We start from the raw sequence: 11,037 nt of genomic DNA on the forward strand, positions 1-11,037 counted from the left end.
GTACAGAGGTTGGAAGGGGCTGGGGCACAGCACCATCAGGGTAGTCTAGGCTCTATTCCTAAGAGTTGCCCATTTGAAAAGACAAGTATCTCTCTACAGTGTTTACCCACAAGAACCTTGAATTTTGTCATGACCACTTAATTATGCTGTAGAATCAGAATTGATTAGTAGTGGACCCGCTAGTGGGTTTTCAGAGGCCATAAATCACAGAAGAGGATATTGTCCATTTGTCTCCCTGAGAGCAGATGGTGGATTCAAACTGCTTGCCTTTCAGTTGACAACCTAACTCCTTAGCTCTAGACCATCCATGTCCCCTGCCATAACCACTGCAGAGGACAATTTTGTTGTTGTTATTATTAGGTACCTTTGAATCTACTCAGCCATATAGTGAGCCTCTGTGGATTTCTAAGAATATTTAGAGTGCAAGCATCTTGACATTTACTAGGATTGACGATCTAAATAACATGCTGTAATTTATGAGGAAAGGCTACTCATTTTTGTCACGCAGAGTGCCTGGTGAATTTGAACTGCCCACCTTTCGTTTTTACTAGTCTTATGCATTACCTGTACTATGTCTCTGGATCTAGAAAACTACCTTAAAGTTAACAAGTTAGATCATACCAACTACAATTTAACTTAAGATTTGAAAATGTTTTATCTTGAAGAAGTCTTTCTGTGTGCCGAAGTAAGTCACTGGATACTATTAAAAGAAATAATAAGTCCCCAAGTATTACTTCTTAACATCATAAGATTAAAAAAAGCAAAAACACCACAAACAAACAAACGTGTACATACAATTTTAACAGTTTGTAAGTGTAAGAGTGTGTGTGTGTGTGTGTGTGTGTGTGTGGTCAAATCAGAGCTGACTGCTATAGGAGGAAATTGTCCCTCCTTCTCCAGCAGATCATCTGGTGGATTTAAACTGCTTGCCTCTGGTATTGCAGTACAGCTTCTTGCCACTAGGCAACAGTTTTAACAGTTTTTATAGGGCTGAGGAGAAAAAACAGAAAATACTCAACAGTGACAGAATACACTTAAATTGTAAGATCCTTAAGATTTACTAGAACTTATGATTCTAAATTCTGTTATTCTTCTTTCTACTTCCAGCATCAGCCTATATTCTCAAAATACATATTAATATATTTGCACAACACCCCTTAAAAACTCTTATCTGATATCAGATGATATAACTGGAACACTCACAAAATGACTAAGAGAAAGAATAAGTAAAGTATGTTACTTTACCTTTGAACCAGTAGAAAAAGAAAACATTGAAAGTAACCCAAGCTGAAAAACATGAGAGGCTCAATTAAAGCTTCAATATTTGCTTTTAGTTTTACAATGAAGTCCCATATAACATCAGTCTCGGTTCAGTCTAGTTGCTTTTGGGTCAGAACCAACTCATATCTGACCCTCCACTGAAGAGATGACTCCTCTTTCTCATTAGCATAGTGAGTGGATTCAGAGGTCCAGAGAGGCCCTGCCTTTGAGGTACCAGTGCAACTCGCTACTGGACTAGACCTCAAAAAATTTCTCTTTTCAGAAGTTTCCTATGCACCACTCTGCTTTTATGATTATTACCTATATTAGCATATTGTAAGATTAGCAGATGCTGAGTCTGACGTCTACCCACTTCATAGAGGGGAACCATCCTTTTCAATAATATCCATAACACCATACAAAAAGCTAGGTGGTCAGGCATGGCCCTGCACCTATTTCTAGGAATCATTGGTTCTAATGTTTGTTGCAACTTGACTCACAGATTTTGCTCACAGTTGTGGGGTTTATTCAGAAAATAGGTTGGGAGATGGGGGATGCAAAGAATATCACATAATGAAAATCAGGCTTAGCCCAGCAGTCTCAATCCAGATTAACAAGGCACCATTCCTCAAAGAGGGAAAGTCCAGGTTCAGTTCAACATCACAAATGAAAAAAAGCCTCTAGTTTCTTCAATCATCCAGCAAATTTTATCTCAGAGCAGTTACAAGTCAGCTTTTCCTTCCATCATCCAGCAAGCAGAACCTTTAAATGTGGCTCCATCTCCGGGTTTCCTCTGGTTACAGCTTGCCAAAGTATCTTCACACTCTCTCCACCACTGTCTCTCACAGTAAGGAAAGTGCTCTCTTATATTGGTTCCACATCTGTTAATGCTTTTCAAGACCATGTGTTCACAGTTAAGGTAGCTGAGACCATGCCCCCAACCGGGGCTAACACAATGTCGTTATTATGTGCTGTCAAGTCACTTGCGATTCACAACAACCCTATGTACCACAGCTCTGAACCCTGCTCTATCTTGAGCCAACATCATTGTCTCTGACACTCCTACCCTCATTGCCCAGTCACTGAGTCAATTAGTCTCATCCAGGGTCTTCATCCTTCTCATCTTGCACTGTCTTTCCACCCTTCCAAGCATGATGTCCCTCTCTAAGAACTGGTTCTTCCTGGCAACATGTGCAAAGTATGTGAGACGAAGCTTCAGAATTCTTGCCTCCATGGAGCAGCCTGGTTTCACCCTCTTCAAGACGAACCTGTTTGCTCTCCTAGTAGTACATGATGTATGCAATATTTTCCAGCACCACAACTCAAAGGTATCAATTCTTCTTCTATCATCCTTAGTCATTGTCCAGCTTTTGCATATCAAGTAATTGTGAAGACCATGGTCCAGACCAAGCACACCTTAGTCTGTAGACTGACATCACTGCTATTCAGTACTCTGGAGAGGTTCCTGACAGCAGATTTTCCCAGTTCCATTTGTCTTTTGATTTTCTGACTGCAGGTGCCAACAGTGTTGATATTGGAAACAAGGAAGCTGAAATTAGTAACAACCTCAATCTCTTCTCCATCTATCATGGCAATGCCAACTGGCCCAGTGGTGAAAATCTTTGTCTTCTGGATGTTGAGTTTCAATCCCTATTGAAGGTTGCAGCCTTTGACCTTCTGCAGCAGTTGACTCAGGTTCTCCTCGGTTTCAGCCTGCAAGGTTGTGTCATGTGCATAATGCAGATTGTCTATGTTCTTTCTTCCTCCAATCCTGATATCACACTCCTCATATAGCCTGGCCTCCCAGATGACCTGTTCCACATATAGATCTAAAATGTAGATTTGAAAGGTACGGAGACCAGGATGCATCTCTGACACACTCCTTTCCTGATTTTGAACCATGCAGTGATGCCCCGCTCTGTTCTGAGGACTGCTCCTTAGTTCAAGTAATAGGTTTTGGATAAGCAGTCAAGTATTCTGAGATTCCCATTTTCCTCAAGGTTAGTCACAATTTGTTGCGATCCACACAGTCAAATGCCTTTGCATAGTCAATGAAACACAGATAAAAATTACTCTGGTACTCTTTCCTCTCAGCCAAGATCAGTGTAACAGGGGCTATAATATCCCTAGCCCTAGTACCATAGCCTCTTCTAAAACTAGCTTGCCCTTCTAGTAGTTCTCTGTTGATGTGCTCTTCCAGTTGTTTTGGGATAATTTTCAGTAGGATTTTGCTTGAATGTGATATTAATGATATTGTTACATAATTTTCACACTCTGGTCACCTTTTTTAGGAATGGAAACACATATGGATCTCTTCAAGTCACTTGGTCAGGTGGTTGTCCTCCAGATTTCTTGGCAATACCTGATGAGCACATCCAGGGCAGGGACTGTTTTTTGAAATATGTCAAACGGTATGCTGTCAATTTCTGGGGCCTTGTTTTTTGCCAGTTTCTTCAGAGCAGCTTGAAATTCTGCCTTCATCACCATAGGCTCTTAACCATATATTGCTTCATGAAATTCTTTCGTGTCAGTCAATTCTTTTTGGTATAGTGACTCTGTACATTCTTTCCATAATCTTTTGATATTTCTGGGTCATTCAACATTCTGCCCACAGCAACCTTAAGTATCTCAACTTGAGACTTGAATTTGTCCTTCAGTTCCTTCAGCTTAAGAAATGCTGAGCAAGTTCAGCCCTTTTGATTTTCTGACTCCAGATCTTTGGACTTTTCATTATAATACTTGCTTGGTCTTTTCAAGCTGCCCTTTGAAATCTTCTGTTCAGCTTCTTAACATCTTTATTTCTTCCCTTTGCTTTAGCTTCTTAGCATTTTTGTACAATATTAGAGTCTCTTGTGACCACATTTTGGCTTTTCTTCATTCTCCATCTTTGTAATGACCTTTTGCATTCTTCCTGGATGATGTTTTTGAAATCCTCAGCTCATTTGCTCTTCTCACATTACAAGGGCTCAAACCTGTTTCTGAGATGGTCTTTAAATTCAGGAGGGATAGACTCAAGTTTAAACTTTGGTTCTTGTGGATTGGATTGGATTTTCTTTATCTTCAGTTTGAACTTTCACATGAGTAGTTGATGATCTGCTCCACAATCAGTACCTGACCTAGTTTTCACAGCTGATATTGAGCAGCTCCAAAAAATATTCCCACCTATATAATCAATCTGAGTTCTGCTTTGCCTGTCAGTTGAGGTCCATGTGTAGAGTTGCCATTTGTGTTTCTTATAAAAGGTATTTACAGTGAATAAATCATTGATTATAGAGAGTTTTCTATCATTCTAGCTCCTGCCTCATTTCTGTTACCAAGTCCAGGTTTCCCAACTATGGATCCTTCTTCCTTATTTCCAACTTTTGCTTTCCAGTCACCCATTAGTAATAATGTATCTTGGTTGCATATTTGATTGATTTCTGATTGCAACAGTTGGCAGAAGTCATCTATTTCCTCTGGTTGTTGGTGCATAAATTTGAATGATAGTGGTATTGACAGGTTTTCCTTGTATGCATATGGATATTATCCTGTCACCCACAACTTTGCTTTTCATGATGAGTCTAGAAATGGTCTTTTTAACTGTGAATGTGACTCCATTTTTTTTTCTCACATTTTCATTTCCAGCATAGTAAGTCATGTGATTATCTGATTCAGAATGTCTCATGCTAATCCATTTCATTTTGCCAATGTCTAGTGTGTCAATATTTATTATTCTGTTTCTCACTTAATAATATCCAATTTTCCTATATTCATACTTCTCGTATTCCAAGTTCCAATCATTAGGGTCTGTTTGCAAATATTCCTCCTCCTTTTTTATTCCTAACATGAAGGGTAAGCCTCCAATTTTCAAGGTTTCTGACACTACATGCAGGTTTTTACTAAAAGGAATCTAAAAAGGATTCTGACTTTTAGGTGGGAAAAGAAGAAAAGTAAAATTGGTGTTCAGGGTTCTCCCCTCCTCACCCCAGCACAGTGTTAAAGAGTTAATGAACTTGTGGAGAAGTGAAAGGGGAATGATACTCAGCATCTCTGCTTCCAGCCATCCTGGATTTCAAATGAGTCTGGAAACATTCTGTCAGTGTAATTTTAGGGTTTTTACGTTATTTAAAGAATGTCTATTAAGTTTTATTTTGGGTCTAGGAATACTCAAACAATCCTCTCACCTAAATTAATGGTAAGTACACCTTTGCCAAAACCAACTCATAGGTGACTGTCCAGCAAGTTTTCAGAGGTAGAAAATTCCATGAGAGGAGACTGTCCATCTTTTACCACAGAGCAAGCTGGTGGATTTGAACTTAAAGTCTTTGAGTTGGCAGTACTACTCCTTACTACTAAACCAACAGAACTCTCTCAAGTTACGGCAGAAAGGGAAAACTGTCATGCCAGCATAAAGGGCGTGGTGGGGGGTGAGGAGTAGCAGGGAAACCAAACCAGATTTCTACACTTTTTTGCATGTATTGTGGTCTTTCCTATTCTTTCAAATTTCACAAAACCAACTGTTATTGTTAATATATCACTGTCCTTGGAGCTAAAGCCAGTAACAACTGCTTTCACAATAGCTGCCTCAGAAAGAGTGATTTGTAATTGACTACTGTGTAGGATTTCAGCTGGAACCAGCAAAGCTCCATTAGCAAAAGATGTGGGGAGAAAATCAATTGAAACTGTATAAGATTTAAAACAGGCACCAACTAGCAACTTACATCCCCACCATATCACGAACCAGACTCTCCTACACAGCCCACTGGCCAGTCATCCTAATCAAGGGGAATGTTTCACAGTTCAAACAGCCGGAGACTCCTCAAAGCTTTTAATTAAAAGTACCTTGTTCAAGGACATAGCAATTTAGAATTTCATCAGCAACAGTGAGATTCCCTCAAACAGAATTTGACCTACATGGTATTGCATACTCAAGAAAGTCAGCAAAGGATCTAATTTATTTATGAACCAAACGAATCCCAAAATGCCAATTATCAAGTCTCTGATTGTTCACTATGAATTTAACAGAGAGAGCGAGAGAAAGAGAAGACAGTGAATAGAGAAATCCACTTTTTCTCATTAAAACATTTCATTTCCTGCAGACCTGATGGGTAAGAAATGATTCAATCTCAGGATCACTATCTTTTTTTATTTTCCTCTATCAGTGTCTTGACATATCATCCAAAATAAAAAAAGCTTGTGGAGTCACAGAGTCTCTTGGTTCATTTTTCACCTTGGGATTATACCTGAATTTCAATTTCCCATTAAGAGTCTGTTTGTTTGATCCCTGGAAATTGAAATGTAGGCACAAGCCTTAGATGAAAAATTAGTCATGCTGCTTTCACCCTAAGCTGGTGCCACTGGATGAGAGCTGAAAGGAAATTTGAAGGGAAAGTTGACAGTTTAACAGCTCATTCTCTTTGAGTCACCTTGGGACTCCCTTTTGGTCAAGGAAATTGTACATCAACTCAGTCTTGAATTTGACTTAAGAAAGTTGCTGAAACCTTAATAGCAAACCCTCTACAGAGGTGATAGAAATATTTTGGATTCAGAAAGGATAATGTCCTCTGTCAGATCTATAGGGAAGGACCAGTTGTATAAAAATTAAAACCCAGTTAGCGCTTCCCCAGTTGAAAACGGGTACTGACAGAATACATTGTGAAGATTGTCCTATAATAGTCTTAGGTGGTCTGTGTGTCGACTTTTTTGTTGACATTAACCAACCCAGGCTCTCTGGGTCCTTCCAGTTTTATCCTGCCTGAAACCACAGTCTTCTGCTCTCCTTTGCTGTGTTTGCCAAAATCTGCTGCCAAGTCAGATCCAACCCATATCAGCACTGTGTGAACTTTCTCATGAGGTGTTCTGGGTTGTAACATTTACAGACTCAAAAGGCAGTTATTTCTGCTGAGGCAATGCTGAGTGGATTTATAGTTCCAACCATCTTGTTAGCAGCAAGGCTCTTAACTGCAACACTGGAGCTTCTTTGCATGTCCATTACCCTGTTTTACGTCCATCCCATCACCTGTATCATACCACATGCTTCGTAGATTATGGGTAATCCAAAAAATTAAGCAGATTAAGCAGTCAGCTACTAACTGAAAGGCCAGACACAGCACAGAGATCTGTTTCCAAAAGGTCAAAGCCTTGAAACCTCCACAAGGCACAATTAATCAGCAATGCACATGATCACTAGGAATCACAGTCATTTCAGCAGCAATTGGCCTTACAAATCATTTCCTTTTTTATTTTGCCTATTCATTCTTCGTGTTTCATCCCTGAAGACTAGGTTCTTAGGTGGTTTTGGGGTGCCATATCTATCCCTAGACCCTAGAAAAACAAATGGCACATAAATTACACTCAGTAGTAGTCATTGGAATGTGAATGAATGAATGAATGAATGAAAATAGGTGGAGTTCTAGAGGGGAATACTGTGCACATCATTTTTTGGTATTTCACAGCTTATTTATCACTATAATTTAAATACTGCAGCTCGCTTTTATAGCAAAAAAACGCCTAAGATTCCTGCTTTATGCTTAAGAGACTCTTCTGAAAAAAAGATATTTTCTTATTGTAAAAACTTTATTCCTGGTACTAAACCAAACCAAAGTCACTGCATTAAGTAGATTCCTACTCAGAGCAACCCTATGGAACACTAAGTAGAACAACCCTGTTGGGTTAACAAGGCTGTGGCCATAACAGAAAGCCTCTGCATCTTCTGCACGTTAATCACTGTACCACCAGGCCTTCTTTAGTCCTGTCACAGATAACATTTATTCTAGAATTTCTTGGATCAAGGCTGCTAAAACAACCACATCTCAGTATGTTCCTAAATTATGTCAAATTTCTGCTGAAGATATTGAAATGAATTTTCTTTTCCACATCACATCCAAAGGTCTTTCTTTCAATTAACCAGAGAGCCATGTTCATATTTATAAGATGTACCTGCCAGAGAATATTGGCTTGCTATAATACGTATTGATTAAATGCACATTCTTGAGAAGAAAAATCTTTCCTATGAAGCTGTTCTGGTTGAGCTGCGTTTGACAATGTCAGTTTTGTGTGCTGTGCTGGCTATTAATGTCATCACAGTAAGGATGACATTTTCCTTTGGGGAAAAGGAAGGAGCTAAAACTGAGGGGGGGAGAGGGGGCGTGTAAATCACCTTTATGCTACCATAGGAATGAATATGAATTTTTAAATTGGACTGTTAAGCAGGGCTTGCCCTTGGTTCGCACTCTCAAAAAGTTAGACACTTTTTATAAGTTATTTATCTTCTCTGAGTCCACTTCTCTGATACAGAAATGATAAAAGATAGCCACTTTACAGGTTATTAGGAGATTATAAATATCATGTGTATAAGTTACTTTTTATAGTAGTTGCTCAACACTATTGCAGTAATAGGAGTAGGGAGATTAGCATGAAGTCCTCTAATATATTTTTGGATGTGTTGAGGGATGATAAAGTATAGCTTTGATAAACAGAGTACATCTTAAAGAACTGTGACAAAATGCAGTTTGGGAACCTCAAGGGAGTCTTCTCTTGATCTGTCATGGTTGGGGGAGCTGGTAATGGGAGGCAATGCCATTGTGACTGTTATGAGATTAGATGCTAAAAACATTTGAAGTTAAATATTTACATTTTGGAACATCTAGAAAGCAGGCCAGGCCTTTCTCAGCAGGCGCTAGCTCTATGCTTGAAGGAACACAAGTACTTTTTCAACTCTGAGCATGTTGGATGCATGAGAAAATGACAGATTGGGGACAGGTCAGAGTGAAAATGTGACCGAGGTAGAGCTAAATGGACTTCTGCAAGTCTCTCTGGGACATAAATTTCTTAAAAGAGAAATATACAACTCTAATTGTGCCTAATCACTGTCCCCTCACATTAAGTCTAGCACTCAGAGCACACACAGTTCCTGTAAAGTGCTCTAAAGGCGACAGGGAGCCAAGGCGAGTATTTTGCATTAGGCAAGAATGTGTAGTCTTCTCTGTGGAGAAATGATAGATGGCCTGAACAAGTGTGTCATTTCCTATTTTGTGCTTTCATTTTTCAGACCAAATTGCACTAAACCACAAAACCATCGTGTGCCCTATGATTGATGTCATTGACCACAATCACTTTGGGTATGAGGCACAAGCGGGGGACGCCATGCGAGGAGCCTTCGACTGGGAAATGTACTACAAAAGAATCCCCATCCCTCCAGAGCTCCAGAGGGCAGACCCCAGCGACCCCTTTGAGTGAGTAGAGGTTCAGGGGAGGGTCCCAGGGAGAGTGGGAGGGTAACTCATTCCAGGTGTGTCAAGCCTAGGAACTCATGAGCACTATAACTGATAAGGTGGAATACAATAGTATACAAAGCACTAGAGAATGGTCAGATTAGCATTTAGTAAAAAATTAAAAGCTGTCCTGAAAACAGAGATTGTCACTTGTCAAAGGTTGCCAATCATTCAGTGTGTAGACTCAAGAAAACGCATCCTTAAGCGAAAGCACATGGAAAAACAATACATACTCACTTTATGAGTCGCAAGCGACTCGACAGCATATAACAACAACAACAACATTTATCTTTCTTTTCTTTTTTGGTTTTATTTTTGGAAATGAATGTAAAACATGAAAAAAAAATACGCAAGAATACACTCTCCACTCATTTGGTAATTGCCATTTCTCATGGGAGGTAATGCTTCTGTAATGTGTTTCAGTAGTATAAATTTGAGTATTTCAGTCAAAATTAAATGGCTAGCAAATTAACTCCATCTTGTACGATGTTAGGACAAGGTTCCGATCTGCTGTTGATAGGGCTTCTATGAGAAGTAATCAACTTGATGGCACTGCACAACAGCAACAGCGCATAATCATGGAGAACCCTTAATTTAAGTACTATGTCTATAGTGGATTAATTTATACAAAACTAAAGCCATTTTTGTCAAATGGACATAAGTATTGTACATATCAAGAAAAGAGGAGGAAAGGGCTATATTTATCAAGCTAAGATTATTAATGGTGAAGTTTCTACAAAACCCACTCTAAAAATTTCCAAAAAAAGATTTATCTATTTCTGTTATTGTTACTTAAAATATTATTTCCTATTGGTTTGCTTAGAAAGTTCATATACATTTTGTTTCATACAATCATTTTCATTCATTATGTCTTATAAAATTAATCACCATTGGAATATGCCCACCATTACCCTGTTTTATAAGGTTTATGTTGGATCTTTTCCATTTGCTTTACCCCCTCCCTCCACACCCACCAAACTGTACAACCCTGTGATTTTGCTTCTACACATCCTCAGCCCTCTGTGCTACCCTTTCCTGCCTTGGATCCTCACACTTGTTTTACTAATTATCTTCTATTTTTACAATAATGGTCTTTTGCAGGAATTGCCCTTATGAAACTGAGTTAGTTCACTCAGAATAGCACTCTCCAGTCTCTTGCATGTTATGTAATATTTTTCAAAATCGTTGCTCCTGAGTGCTACATAGTATTCCATTGTGTGAATACATCAAAATTTCTCAATCTATTTGGTTGTGGTTGGACATTTGGGAAGTTTCCATGTCCTTGCAATGGTGAATAATACTTCTGTGAATATTGGTGCACAAATCTCAATTTATGTTTCAGTTCTAATTTCTGTGGGATACATTACTAGTAGTAGAATAGTGGGGTCATACTGAGGTTCTATGTTCAGCTTTTTGAGGAAAAGCCAAATTGCCTTCCAGTGTGGTTGTTTTGAACTCAGAACATTTATAATTTTAAAACAATTGTATTTCTTAGCACAAGAAAATCTTTTATTTATATTTTCCA

The 11,037-nt window shown here is 38.9% G+C and overlaps 1 protein-coding gene across 1 annotated transcript in view; it reads left to right on the plus strand.

The window, feature by feature from the left end:
- GALNTL6 (UDP-N-acetyl-alpha-D-galactosamine:polypeptide N-acetylgalactosaminyltransferase-like 6) overlaps positions 1 to 11,037 on the plus strand; it is a 2,113,891-nt gene that overhangs the window by 1,679,513 nt on the left and 423,341 nt on the right. The window contains exon 7 of the mRNA XM_006882210.1: positions 9,290 to 9,473. Within this exon, the coding sequence (XP_006882272.1) occupies positions 9,290 to 9,473 (184 nt within the window). The remainder of the gene's footprint in view (positions 1 to 9,289; positions 9,474 to 11,037) is intronic.

The sequence above is a fragment of the Elephantulus edwardii genome, unplaced genomic scaffold, assembly GCF_000299155.1.
Source record: "Elephantulus edwardii isolate Elephantulus edwardi_28Jun2011 unplaced genomic scaffold, EleEdw1.0 scaffold00018, whole genome shotgun sequence".
Taxonomy (NCBI): Eukaryota; Metazoa; Chordata; class Mammalia; order Macroscelidea; family Macroscelididae; genus Elephantulus; species Elephantulus edwardii.